Below are 15,364 nucleotides of genomic sequence, written 5' to 3' on the forward strand. Positions count from 1 at the left end.
TGTGGCCTCGGGCGGTAATTGACTGAAGCACCGGCCTCAGAAGCAAAGGAGCACCTAGTGGATTTTGAGGCCTCTTTTTATATTAGGCACCATGTCCGGTTTGAAGAGGTCTTGTGGTGCCAAAACATTGGAAACCCCCCAAAAGTGACGCCAATTTGGAAACTAGACCCCTTGAGGAATCCATTGTAGTTTTCTTGGGGTGCATGCGGCTTTTTGATCAGTTTTTATTCTATTTTTAGGTGGCGTGGTGACTAAATAACAGCAATTCTACTATTGTTTTTTTATTCTTTTTTTTTTACAGTGTGCACCGTGTGCTATAAATGACATATTCACTTTATTCTGCGGGGCGATACGATTATGGTGATACCATATGTTTATAGTTTTTTTTGTCTTATGGCGTTTGCACAATAAAATACGTTTTGTAAACAATCATTTACTTTTTGTGTTACCTTATTCTAAGGCGGGATTCACACGACCGGGTCGGGTCCGAGCCCGAGTGCCGGCCGGTAAAATCGGCCATTCTGCCCGGCCGGTTTGCATAAAGTTATGCATCCGTGCCGGGCCGGGCAGATCCGGACAGTGACATCAGCGGCAGCTCCTGAAGGGGAATCCCCATGTGTTCGGGGATTCCGCTTCAGGAGTTTCCCCTGATGTCACTGCCCAGATATGGACAGAGACATCAAGCGCTCTGTCCAGGAGCGGAATCCCCGAACACACGGGGATTCCGCTCCTTCAAGGAGCTAAAGTGCGGCTAGCACATAGCAGAGCGGGGAGATACCTCCCCGCTCTGCTATAGTGGCGTCGCTGCAGTAGTAGCAGCCGCAGCAGCTGCTGCTACTAGCGGCGCCATCTAAGGTGTCGCCGAGCCAGGGTGCTTTTAACAAGCAGGGGAAGGGAGCCAGCGCAGCGCTCCCTCCACCTGCTGTACACCCCGGCCCTGCAACACAGTGTGCAGCGATGCCATTCGTCAGAATGGCATCAACTCCTCCTCCTCACATGCACTCTGCGCTGTGAGGAGGAGGAGATAGAGCGCAAGCGCCGGGAAACCCGGCCATCACTCGGAACACATTCCGGTGATGGCCGTGTAATACCCGGCCCCATAGACTTCTATGGGAGCCGGGCGGCCGGGTGTCCGGGCAAAGATAGAGCATGTCCTATTTTTTGACGGCCGGATTTTCCGGCCGTCAAAAAATCGGTCGTGTGAATAGCCCCATTAGGGGTCTATCATTCCTAATGCAGCCGGGTGCCGGCCGATTTATGAACGGCCGGCACCCGGACGGGAAACCCTGCCGTGTGAATGAGGCCTAAGCGCCAGAACTTTTTTATTTTTCAATCAATAAAGCCGTGCGAGGACTTATTTTTTGCGTAACGAACTGTAGTTTCGATCAGCACCATTTTTCGGTACATGCGACTTTTTGATTTTTGTTCCATTTTTTTGGGAGGTGAAGTGACCAAACAATTGTGATTGTGGCACGGTTTATTATTTTATTTTACGGCGTTCACCGTGCGGGATAAATAACGAAATAATTTTGTAGTTCAGGCCGTTACGGACGCGGTGATACCAATTATGTATAGTTTATTTGTTTATATATTTTTATTAATAATAAAGGACTGATAAGGGGAAAAGGGGGATTTTTACTTTTAAAACTTTTATTTTCTTATTTTTACACTTTTTTTTTTTTTTTTTTTTTTTTTTTTTTTTTTACTTTATTACTTTGTCCCACTAGGGGACTTGAGGGCATGAGGCCCTGATCGCTATTCTAATACACTGCACTACATGCGTAGTGCAGTGTATTAGAACTGTCAGCTACTCACTGACAGCAAGCATAGTGGGTCCTGGCGTTGTCAGGACCCACTAGGCTTCCGTCTATGGCATAGCCGGACGCCATTGTTTGGTGTCCGGTTGCCATAGTCACCATCGCCGGCCGCTATCGCGTAGCAGGCCGGCGATGGCAGCTTAACCCCTAAAAAGCAGCAATCTCTATAGAACGCGGCTTTTAAGGGGTTAATCAGTGGGGACACAGCGATCGGTCCCCGCTGTAGGAGCTGTGACCGCTGCTGAACAAGACAGCAGCTGTCACAGCTCCTGTATGTGTCGGGAGGACGGCCGAAACGGCCGTTACTCACGAGACGCACTATTAAGTCATGGAGCGCGAACTATATAGTTACCATGACCTAATAGTACGTCCAGGAGCGGGAAGGGGTTAAGTAATTTTCCTTTGTAGAAAATATATAGTGGAGAAAAACCTCCAGCTCACCTTTGGCAGAATCCTGCTGCCAGCTGCGCCCGGATCCTCGTGTCGGCACACGGTGTAGCAGGGAACGGTACAGGATCGGTTCCAGCGCAAGAAATATCGTAGCAGATAAATGGTTTAAAATGGAAGATATTCCAATTTTATTAGAACAATGATAAAACAGGGAGGCCATATCCCACAAAGAGAGGTGGATGTAAGGTAATGCACGCTGCCAACGCGTTTCAGACGACTTCCGCGTCCTTGGTCATGGCTGAAGTGAAAGTGTAGTAGCGCAGTGAAAGTTTATATCCGGTCAATGACCGGTGAAATTTTGATTGCGTTTCAAGGCAATCAACCTGGAGCGCAAAAAGGGGAAGGATAAACTTCGCTCGTAACGGATGTTTGTATACACCCGAATGTCAGCCGAACGCTAGGATCGTGCTCGGTGAGTTTGATTTATCAAATTTATATACCTTTCTTTCAGAGTTTCACTGTATAACAGTGTATGATATGTTTGAATATTGTTTTATTATGGAAAAAAAAGAGAAAATTGCTTTGTGACCGGGGATAAACCTCTTCTAAATGCTAACTAATAAACATAGAAAATAGGTCTTCCGGTGGGCGGGACATCCAGGATGGCTGCATTTTAATCCAGCTGGAGAATCCAGTCTCCAGACCGCGCATCCTGTGTTTTTAGTGGCCGGAGACGACTGAATATCCCGGTGACCACATCATTCTGCCGCAGGAGCGCAATATTGACCGCCGAAGTCGGCCCAACAGGTGGGCGTGAGACAGCTCTGGGAGGTGGAGGAGCTGCCGCCCGCCATCTTGAGAGCTAGGCCACGAGATCTCAGGCCTCCTTCCCTGACACGCTAGAGGGGAAGTGAAGCAGAAGACAGCCACAGATAGAGCCATGAGAGGTGGGGATCCCTTGGCAGCAAGGCTCCCCTCAGTAAATCCCTATGCGCTGCCTAAATGAATGGAGAGGAGTGCATGACGCTGATTGGTCAGCGTCATACTCTCCTCTGTACAACGCCCACTTGGTCTAAAGTAAAAACACGCCCACTTGGGCATTAAGCAACTCATTAGCATAAATCTAAAATTGCTAGTAAAGTGGTGAAAACAGATCGTTTTTTTTAAATAAAAAGCACTGCTGTCACCTACATTATAGCGCCAATCTCCTTATGTAGGAGATAGGGCACTTATAATGTGATGACAGAGCCTCTTTAACCCCTTCCCTCTTTGACCGCTTTTGACCTTCCTGACAGAGCCTCATTTTTCAAATCTGACATGTTTCACTTTATGTGGTAATCACTCCGGAATGCTTTTACCTATCCAAGTGATTCTGAGATTGTTTTCCCGTAACACATTGGACTTTGTTACTGGCAAAATTTGCCCGATACATTCAGTATTTAATTGTGAAAAACACCAAAATTTAGCGAAAAATTTCAAAAATTAGCATTTTTCTCAATTTAAATGTATCTGCTTGTAAGACAGGCAGTTATACCACACAAAAATGTTGCTAGCTAACATCCCCCATATGTCTACTTTAGATTGGCATAGTTTTTTTGATCATCATTTTATTTTTCTAGGACGTTACAAGGCTTAGAACTTTAGCAGCAATTTCTCAAATTTTCAAGAAAATTTCAAAATGCTATTTTTACAGGGGCTAGTTTAGGTGTGAAGTGACTTTGAGGTCCTTAGATATTAGAAACCCCCATAAGTCACCCCATTTTAAAAACTGCACCCCTCAAAGTATTTATAACAGCATTTAGAAAGTTTCTTAACCCTTTAGACATTGCGCAGGAATTATGGCAAAGTAGAGGTGAAATTTACAAAGTTCATTATTTTTTTCCAGAAATTCATTTTGAATCCATTTTTTTTGTACCAAAGAATGTTTTACCCAAGAAATGCAACTCAATATTTATTGCCCAGGTTCTGCAGTTTTAGGAAATATCCCACATATGGCCCTAGTGTGCTACTGGACTGAAGCACCGGCCTCAGATGCAAAGGAGCACCTGGTGGATTTTGGGCCTCCTTTTTTATTAGAATATATTTTAGGCACCATGTCTGCTTTGAACAGGTCTAGTGGAACTAAAACAGTGGAAACCCCCCAAAAGTAACCCCATTTGGGAAACTACACCCCTCGAGGAATTTATCTAGGGGTGTAGCAAGCATTTTGACCGGCCAGTTTTTTTGCAAAAATTTTTGGAATTAGGCCATGAAAATGAAAATTTACATTTTTTCAAATAAAATGTAGGTTTAGCTAACTTTTTTTCATTTCCAAAAGAACTAAAGTAGAAAAAGCACCACAACATTTGTAGAGCAATTTCTCCCGAGTAAAACAATACCCCACATGTGTTCATAAACAGCTGTTTGGACACACGGCAGGGCTTAGAAGGGAAAGAGTGCCATTTGGCTCTTGGAGCTCAAATTTAGCAGGAATGGTTTGCGGAGGCCATGTCACATTTGCAAAGCCCCCGAGGGGACAAAACAGTGGAAATCCCCCAACAAGTGACCCCATTTGGAAATTATCTAGGGGTACAGTGAGCAGTTTGACCCCACAGGTGTTTTACAGAACTTATTGTAAGTAGGCTGTAAAAATGAAAATCTACATTTTTTCAAAGAAAATGTAGGTTTAGGTATTTTTTTTTCATTTCCACAAGGACTGAAGGAGACAAAACAGATAAAAACAAGGACATTTATGCAAAAACACCGAAAATGGCCATACTTACAAATGGACACAGCCAGGTCAGAAACGCTGATGAAGGCGAGTGAGCAGGTGCTTTAAATAATAATAGCCACTCCCACTAGTCTTGAGAGGAGTGGTATGTGGTGCATGGGATGTGTAGTAAGAAATAATAAATGAATAGTGTATGTGCAAGTGTAATAATGTAAGTGAAATATAGGGGGCAGTAATGAGTAAAGTGCCTAAAAAATAAATGAATAATGGGATGCAAGTGTGTGAAACATGGAGGGATAGAGTGTAAGTCATGAGGCGCAACGTGTCTAGCCAGGTAGAAGCCTATTTGTGACGCCTTGATAATTCACAGAGCGGGCTACCCTGCTTGCTAGGCCAAACAACAACACACCATGCTCTCCCAGCATCGAAGACCTGGCTGTGTCCAAAAGAAGCGAATATAAGTAATAATGAAAAATACCTGGGGTATTAGTGATCATTTTGGCCAAAAGGACGCAAGCTCGCAATCCACGACAAGGATCCCCAGACTTGCGAGTCCCTAACTGGAGCGAAAAGCTCCTGATGTACAGAATCCTTGTCGTGGATTGCGAGCTTGCGTCCTTTTACTAATACCCCAGGTATTTTTCATTATTACTTATATTCGCTTCTTTTGGACACAGCCAGGTCTTTGATGCTGGGAGAGCATGGTGTGTTGTTGTTTGGCCTAGCAAGCAGGGTAGCCCGCTCTATGAACTATCAAGGCGTCACAAATAGGCTTCTACCTGGCTAGACACGTTGCGCCTCATGACTTACACTCTATCCCTCCATGTTTCACACACTTGCATCCCATTATTCATTTATTTTTTAGGCACTTTACTCATTACTGCCCCCTATATTTCACTTACATTATTACACTTGCACATACACTATTCATTTATTATTTCTTACTACACATCCCATGCACCACATACCACTCCCCTCAAGACTAGTGGAAGTGGCTATTATTATTTAAACCACCTGCTCACTCGCCTTCATCAGCGTTTCTGACCTGGCTGTGTCCATTTGTAAGTGAGGACTGAAGGAGAAAAAGCACCGCAACATTTGTAAAGCAACTTCTCCCGAGTAAAACAATACCCCACATGTGGTCATAAACATCTGTTTGGACACACGGTAGGGCTCAGAATGGAAGGAGCACCATTTGGATTTTGGAATGGTTTCTGGGTGTCATGTCATATTTGCTGAGCCCCTGTAGTACTAGTACAGTGGAAACACCCCAAAAGTGACTCCATTTGGGAAACTGCACCCCCTGAGGAATCATCTAGGGGTATAGTGAAAATTTTGATCCCAAAGGTTTTTTGCTGAATTAATTAGAATTAAGCCATGAAAATGAAAAAAAAATTTTTCCAACAAGATGTAGTTTTAGATACACATTTTTTATTTTTACAAGGAATAGAGAAGAAAAAGCACCCCAACATTTGTAAAGTAATTTCTCCCGAGTACGGTAACACCCCATATGTGGTTATAATCAGCTGTTTACGTATATGGGAGCATTCAGAAGAAAAGGAGCGGTATTTATCTTTTGGAGCGTAGATTTTTCTGGAATGGTTTGCAGACAGCATGTTGCATTTGCAAAACCACTGATGTACCAAACAAAAGTGACCCCGTTTTAGAAACTACACCCCTAAAGGCATTTATCAAGGGATGTAGTGAGAATTTAGACTCCACAGGTGTTTTTCAGAAATGAATACACAGTGGATTGTGCAAAGTGAAAATTGCAATTTCTCCACTGATCTGCCCATTCACCGCACAAGATGTTGTGCCCCTAGAGAATCTTACCCCATAAATTGTTAAGCGGGTTCTCCCGGGTATGGTAATGCCTTACTTGTGGCCATAAATTTCTGTTTGGGCACACTGTAGGGCTAAGAGGGGAAAGACCGCCATTTTGAGCATGGATTTTGCTTGGTAATAGTTCTGTTTGGGGTTTTGCTGGTATTTCCGTTTATAATGTGGTGGCATATGTAATCTGTGCGGAGTACATCAGGGCATAATAAGAGGGTATAATAATGGGGTAAATAATACAATTATCTATAGAAGTGTGTTACGATGTGAAGCGATCCGTTATGCACAGGCCGGTGTCACACTGATAAACCGTTTTCTTTCTTATCCCCCTTTTGTAACGTTCTGCACCTTTTGGGGACTTTTTCTCCTTCGTAGTTTGGGAAATATTACTGGGAACGTTTTGCGCTGGTATAATACGGGCACCCTCGCTTCCAGCGGATGTGCGATGTCCCTTCCCTTTCCTAGTTCCTAAATACTAGGGCCCTGAAACTGAAGGAATGTTCCCCTCCGGCCTGCGCATTGAGATGTTTTTCATCACCGCATTACTAGTGCCATAACTTTTTTTATTTTTCAGTTGATTGAGCGGTGTGCAGGCTTGTTTTTTGCGAGACGGGCTGTAGATTTTATTGGTACCATTTTGGAACACATACGACTTTATGATCACTTTTTATTTCATTTTTTGGTAAAGGAAATAACCAAAAACAAGCAATTCTGGAATCGTTCTTTATTGTTTTTTTTTATCGGCACCCACAGTGTGCCCTAAATTACATGTTAGCTTTATTCTGCGGGTCGATACGATTACGGCGATACCAAATTTATATAGTTTTTTTTTATGTATTGCAGCTTTTGCACAATAAAATCACTTTTTTTATAAAATCATTTGTTTTCTGTGTCGCCATATTCTAAGACCCATAACTTTATTATTTTTGCGTGCATAAAGCGGTGTCAGGGATTATTTTTTGCGGGACGGATTGTCGTTTTTATTAGTACTATTTTGGAGTAAATGTGACTTTTTGATCACTTTTTATAGCATTTTTTGGAAGGAGATGTGACCTAAAAAAACAAAGATTCTGGCGTTGTTTTTCATGTTTGTTTTTTTTTACGGCGTTCACCGTGCGGGATAAATTACATAATAGTTTTGTAGTTTGGGTCGTTACGGACGCGGCGATACCAATTCTGTATAGTTTTTTTGATTTTTACGGTTTTTCCCATAATAAAAGACTTACTATGGGAAAAAAGTCAGTTTAGCTTTATTTTTATTTGAAATGTGTGTTTTTTATTGTTTTACCACATTTTTATTTACTTTTTTTTACTTTTTTTTTACTTGTCCCACTAGGGGACATGAGGGCCTGATGCCCCGATCGCTACTCTAATACACTGCACTACATACGTAGTGCAGTGTATTAGCGCAGTCAGTTATTCACTGACAGCAAGCCTATGAGGACACGCCGCATGCGGGTCCTCATCGGCTCCCGTACAAGGCAGACTCGGACGCCATTTTCTGGCGTCCGATTGCCACAGCATCACTGGGTTTGCATCACTGGGTTGCCGATCGGGTGAAAACTATTGAGCTCAGCATCTGAGGGGTTAATCTGCCGGATCGGAGAATAGCTCCGGTCCTGGCAGTTACAGAAGGGTGCCAGCTGTATAATACAGCTGTCACCCCGCGGTGATGGTGCCGGCTCTGCTTCTGAGCCCGCACCATTACTGCGCCGTATATATACGGCGCTTTGCGGGAAGCATCTCCCGACAGCGCCGTATATATACGGCGGATGTCGGGAAGGGGTTACGTTTTGGATAATTATCTATCTCCAAATAAAAATATCCTTAGGATTAATCTAAATAACATTTTTTTTATTTTTTTTTAATAAACACATTTGTTGTGTAAGACATATTAACGAGGATTATTTTTTTTTTTTTTATCAGCTCCAGCTATTTCCCTGCAGAAAATCTAGTTGAATACAAATGGCCAGCAGATGAAACTGGGGAGTACTATATGTTACAAGAGCAAGTTAGTGAATATTTGGGTGTCACCTCTTTCAAGCGTAAATATCCAGGTAATGTTTTTGTCATTTAATATGTTGGTACATAATAATTTTATAACGTCTTTCCAGGTTGTGTCACTCTCGTCGGCATACATTTTTTGTCACCTATTTCAATAATAGTCATAGAAGGAACTTTTGTATAAACTTAGAACAGTGAGGCCTTCTAGTGTAAGGGCTTGTCCACACGTAGCAGAATTGCTGCGTATTTTCCGTCCAAAATTTCGGATGGAAAATACGCAGCAGAATACAGTAGCAGCAAAGTGGGTGAGATTTAACAAATCTCATCCACATGCTGCGTAAAAATTCAGACCAGAAATTGACCTGCGGTGCATATTTTTCCTACTGCAGCATGTCCGTTCCTGTGTGGACTGAATTGCTGCATATTTAAGAGATGTCAGCATCGCCCAACATTGAGAAAAACTTGACAAAATACGCACCATGTTCTGCAGGAAATAGTGTATTTTGTACTGTCTGTTACTTACAACGGAATTGCCCGTTACGTGTGGACAATACCCTAAGACTTCTATTAAAGGAAATTGAAATGAATGCTTAAGGGTACGAACACATACAGCGTCATCACTGTGGATTTTCCACAATGGATTAATTGCGAAAAATCCACAGCATATTACAGTAGTTTTAATCAAATCTCGTACCCACACAGCGGAAAAAACCACTGAAGGAAACGCACATAAGTTGATCTGCAGTGTGGTTTCTTCAGCCGCAGCATGTCAATTAATGCTGTTATCGTAGATCTTCTGTTGCATTTTCCTCATTAAATTCAATGGAGTGCTTAAACCCGCAACAAAGTAGTGTTTGGTGCGACATTTGCGGTGGAATCACAGCGATACCGCTGCAAAAATCCCAAGTAAGGAAGAAAACAAATCTAGTTATACTTGCCCCTAGTTCCCTGCTTCTCCTCTTCTACAGTCCGGCCTCCTGGGATGACGTTTCTCCTGCAACGTCATCCCAGGAGGCCGGCCCACGCACAGAAGAGAGGGAGATAAGTATGAGCTTTTTTTTTTTGGACGGTATTGCCTGCGGTGTTTTGGGTGGATACGATGTGCAGCTTGACTCAACGTATCCACCCTGAACACCCTGTGTGTTCCTACACTAAAGGGGTTGTCCAGTTTAGAAAATTTGTTTCTGAGTTCAGAGAGTGGTCCCCTGATTCAGGATCCTCGTCTCTTTTGCTCTACAGGACCTGTCCTGAATTATGCAGACAATATATTGATATGAATGGGCACTGTGCAATGTTTATTTCCCCCTGTACTGGCACTGCAGGGAAATTGAACAATAAGTACCAGGTTTTCCAACGATTACATCTAAATGCAGAGGGAGTTTGTGTTCCGTTTATTGTCAAGAGACCCTTCTAACAAGTAGAGATTGGGGGGCGTGGCCAACTGCCGACGGGACCGGTCGCATGATTTAGGAGCTCCGCTTTCGGCCCCGATTTCCCTACATTTATCCTGCTGACATACCGCTACAATTCCTCACAGAGCCAGAAGACGACCTCGCCGACATAAAGAGGGTAACATGAACCGTACACGGCATTCCATGGCTGCAGAGAAGTTGAAGGAGTTTGCCCGCGCTGCTCCTCAAGATGGCGCCGACGCCTCTTCCTCCTTGCCGCCTCCTCCACCAGAGAACACACAGCCAGAGGCTCAGCCTGCTCCTGAGCCGGAACTAACGCTGGCGCAGGTATCAGCCAAGCTCCTGGACGCTATACAGCTCTCCACCTCTTCCCTGACAGGAAAGATTGCTGAAGTAAAGTCGGATGTGGGACTCCTCAGACAGGACCTGCAGAACTTAAGGGACCGGGTGAGGGAGACGGAGGACCGCATTTCTGGGCTAGAAGATAAAGTGGCGCCACAGACAGGAAAGCTGGCACAGCTGGATAGAGTGGCTACTCAATGGCTACAGCGAGCAGACGACCTGGAAAATCGCCTGAGACGCAATAATATACGGATCCTTGGGCTCCCTGAGCGCTGTGAAGGCAGAGACCCCAGCTCCTTTATTGAAGCCTGGTTTAAAGAAATTCTACCAAATGCTGTATTATCGTCATCTTATACCATTGAAAGGGCGCATCGTGTACCTGGCAGACCACCGCCGCCGGGCGCCCCACCGAGACCTCTGCTAGCACGCTTCCTCAGCAGTCGGGACCGGGACGCTATCCTGCAAGCTGCCCGTACGCATGGAGAAATCCGATTCCAGAATACCACTATCCTGCTCTTTCCGGATTTTTCTGCGGCATTACAGAAAACGAGGGCTTCATTTGTACCAGTCAAGAAACGGTTGCGAGATCATCAAATTCTTTATTCAATGGCGTTTCCAGCGCGATTGCGGGTTATACACCAAGACAAGACGGTTTTCTTCAACACACCGTTGGAGGCGGATGAATGGCTGTCTTCACTGGGACGCTCTCCTCGAAGATAGAACTGGAGACTGCAACAACATATGGAACTGTTCACTGTGAACACTTGTTACACCTGCCTTCCTGCACGGGATCTCGTTTTGGATGTCCAGATGAGTATTAATCTATCTTATCCTGGAACGATGTTCTCATGCAAGTTCTGCCTTATATTATTCTCGTAATTTCTTATATGCAAAGTTCTGAGAGAAGAATTGCGAAACATGTAGTAATACCGTTGTTTATTATTATATTGATGTAATGGGCGCCGTAAAGCAGATGACTATAAAGGGTATTACTCTCTGTATACATGACCTCTCAAGTTAAGTTGATAATTTACATAATGGGCGGGTGGAAACTGGCTTATCTTTTCTAAGAAAAACAATATGTAATGTTTGTAGTTAGCGGACAATTACCCGCGAAATTGGGAATCACAACGCCGGTTCCTTTTACCTCAATTGTGCTTCCTTCCTTTTTTCTTTGTTCCTGCTCACCTGTATTAGTCATCTGATATATAGGTGATCCCCCGTTTTGCCTCAATTATCACTTTTGTGATAATAAAAAAGCGTAGCAATCAGTGCATAGCATTGGTTGTTCTATATTTGTTATTGCTGATAACCTGACTGTTTTACTGCATATCTCAACTGAAAGCATTTATCATTGTTCTCTTACTGGTATATTCTTAGCAATTGAAGTATTATGACATTATCTATTCTTTCTGTGAATGTGAGGGGTCTGGGAGACTCCCATAAGAGGAACCTGACTTTTTCATTTATCCGGCAGCAAGGTCCACAGATAATATGCCTTCAAGAAACACATCTTATACAATCTACTGTCAGCTGCTTAAATAGAACATGGATTCAGTGGTCGGCCCATTCTACGCACAGTACATATTCTAGAGGGGTTTCCATTTTGATATATAGATCGCTCAGATGGGAACCGGGTGCACTGCAGACAGACAAGGAGGGCAGGTCAATTTTCGTGCATGCATGGATTGAAGGTCAGCAGTTCGTACTGATTGGGCTTTATCTTCCTCCTCCGGCCTCCATGACTGTGTTATATGAGACGGCCAAATTTGTATCCCAATTTCCAGCAGCTGGGGTGATATGTATGGGAGACTTCAACCTTCTTATAGATCCTTCCACAGACCAGTTTTATCCAGGTCCGGTCCCTGGGCATCTGCCCGGGTCTACTCCGCTGGCGGGCTTTTTGGGGGAGATGGGTTGGATAGATATGTGGAGACAGCGCCATCCCAATGGTCGCGAATACACATGCTTCACACCTGGGAGAAACTCACTATCCAGGATTGATTATGTGTGTAGTAACGCCAGAGCTTACAGCATGTTGGAAAGTATCTCTCACTTACCCAGAGCAATGTCAGATCACTCTCCTATAATAGTAAAGCTCAATTTACGACCCCATCACCTATATAGAGGGCCTAGGAAAGTTCACCCATTCTGGCTTAAAGTATTTGGGGATCAGGACCGCATCCCGGATCAATTGACAGTGTTCTTTGCAGAAAACCTTCCCTTTGACAACCACTCAGCCTTATGGGACGCATTGAAGGCATACCTGCGTGGGTGTTTGCAGTCCTCGATCTCCTACCACAAAAGGCAGGCCTCTGAGGTGGAACAACTGCTGGCAGCGGAATGTACAACTTTAGAGGCCGCATTCATAGAAGATCCCACTCCATTGAACCAACAGACGTGGCTACAGAGAGGCAGGGAATATGTTCATCTCCTGCAGGAAAAAACGAAGTGTCGCATATTCTTCTCCAACCAGAAATACTTTGAACTGGGTAATCAATCCAGCAGCTTGCTGGCACACATGATTCATAGTAATTCGTCCTCGCCAGCAATATTGCGTGTTCACTCCGCGGCAGGGGTAGTGGTACACGACAATGAGCGGATTATGTCTCGCTTCACTGAATTCTACAAAGAACTCTACGAATCTAAAATACAGGTGTCTCCACAGAACATCAGGGATTACCTACTGGACATGGAGATTCCACAACTAACGGAGTCACAGAGGGAGTTTATGGAAGCCCCTATCACGCTACCTGAACTATCGGAAGCATTGACCACCATGGCAAAGGGCAAGGCATCGGGCCCTGATGGACTTCCCCTGGAGGTATACACTAAATATCAGGAGCAACTCCTACCACAACTACTGGAAATATTGAATGCCTCCTTTGGAAAAGGAACTCTGCCGGCCTCAATGTATGATGCGACTATAATTGTACTTCTGAAGCCGGATAAAACACCAATGGATTGCGGATCTTACAGGCCCATCTCTTTACTCAACACAGATTACAAACTGCTGACTAAAGTACTGGCTCTTAGACTAAATTCCGTCATCTCTGACATTATTCACCCGGATCAATCGGGGTTCATCCCTGGGAGGAGTACGTCTGATAATCTGAGGAGAGTCCAGACGGTGGCGCAGATAGGCGAGCGTAACAAAAACAACTGGGCCCTGGCCTCCTTGGATGCGGCTAAGGCTTTCGACTCTGTGGAATGGACCTACTTAGCTAGTGTTCTGTCTAGTTTTGGATTCGGCCCTGCATTTGTGTCATGGATACAGATAATTTACAAGCATCCCAGGGCTAATATAGCGCTGAATGGCCTCACATCTACCTCCTTTGACCTAGGTAAAGGAACTAGGCAGGGCTGCCCCCTGTCACCCCTACTCTTTGCACTGGCAATGGAACCATTGGCAATACTCAGATCAGATCCGGAAGTAAAAGGGGTCCCACACAAGACGGGTGAGGACCGTATTGCACTGTACGCAGATGATATTAGGTTATTTGTTTCGCAGATACAGTCTTCCCTCCCGAGAATGATGCACCTTATAAACACCTTTTGGAGATTACTCTGGACTGCGCATTAACTGGTCCAAATCGACCATCTTGTTTTTCCAGCCTGGGGAAACAGTCGGCGGGCTCCACGAGAGAAGGACTTGCTGTAGTTGACCAATTTAAATACCTGGGTATACTCATTACCAGAAAGGCGGCAATCTCCCTACAACTCAATGTGTATCCTCTATTATCCATTGCCAGAGAAAAGTTTAAGATATGGGCGGCCCTCCCATTGTCGGTCATGGGACGAATTAATCTGATTAAAATGGTGATACTTCCTAAGAGTCTTTATATTTTACAACATATATTCACTCCCATACCAAAGTCCTTCTTCCGGAAACTGGAGTCCCTCATCATTTCCTTTATATGGGGAAGGTCTAGGTCAAAACTGGCCTTACAGAAGCTACAAAGACCAAAGGAGATGGCTGGTATTGCTCTCCCGGACATCTATTTATACTATCTGGCCGGCCAACTCAAATACCTAAGCACCTGGACGCAATCCAAACGGCCCCCGGGCCTTGAGGGTATGTTACTGGACTATTCTGCACATAAGTCATTGTGGCCAGTGTTTCATCAGGACGTGCCAAGATCCTCTTTACTGCCTGTCTGTCGAGTGGCAAGGGAAGTCTGGAAAGTGGCTATGACTATATCGAGTTCTTCAGACATCCCCGCAGAAACTCCTCTGTGGCATAACACGGTGTTGGAATCCTTGGTAAAGTTCCCAGATGCCGCATACTGGATTGATGTGGGTGTCACAGTGCTTGGAGACGTGTATGAAAATAATATCCTTCTGTCCTTCGAACAAATGCAAGAAAAATTTCGGCTTCCTCGACAGCATTTCTTCAGATATCTGCAGATGCGTCACCTCCTTGCTGAGCAGTTTCCGAGACAGCGTCAACCCATCTCCTCCTACCCACTCATCGGGGTGGTCCGATCACAGGGCCCCAGAGGTCTGATCTCTACTATTTACGCTCACTTGATTGAACAGAAGGCTAATGCGAACCCACTGCCGATTTATTTCCAGGTGGTCTCAACTAATCCCTTCCTTTGACGGAGGATTCCATTGAAGACCTACTACAATCACACTTACATGTGTCACCCGCTGCTAATAATAAGCTCATCCAGCTGTACTATATTCATCAGGCGTATCTGACGCCTCAGCGCCTATTTCAAATGAAATACATATCAGAACCGGCTTGTCCGAAATGTTCACATGCCCCAGCTGACTTCTGGCACATGGTATGGATGTGCCCACACCTCCGCTCTTACTGGTCAGAGATCATCGGTTTCCTCAACTTAATG

The 15,364-nt window shown here is 44.5% G+C and overlaps 1 protein-coding gene across 6 annotated transcripts in view; it reads left to right on the top strand.

Annotated features, from left to right (window-relative positions):
• The window catches only part of PHF10 (PHD finger protein 10), a 243,444-nt gene that overhangs the window by 25,110 nt on the left and 202,970 nt on the right, over positions 1 to 15,364 (top strand). For all 6 annotated transcript variants that reach the window (XR_012883215.1, XM_075862734.1, XM_075862732.1 and 3 more), the window contains exon 3: positions 8,680 to 8,810. Coding sequence is in view for 5 of the 6 variants with exons in the window: in XM_075862734.1 (XP_075718849.1) it covers positions 8,680 to 8,810 (131 nt within the window). In the remaining variant the exon portion in view is untranslated. The remainder of the gene's footprint in view (positions 1 to 8,679; positions 8,811 to 15,364) is intronic.

The sequence above is a fragment of the Rhinoderma darwinii genome, chromosome 4 (assembly GCF_050947455.1).
Source record: "Rhinoderma darwinii isolate aRhiDar2 chromosome 4, aRhiDar2.hap1, whole genome shotgun sequence".
NCBI classification, from domain to species: domain Eukaryota; kingdom Metazoa; phylum Chordata; class Amphibia; order Anura; family Rhinodermatidae; genus Rhinoderma; species Rhinoderma darwinii.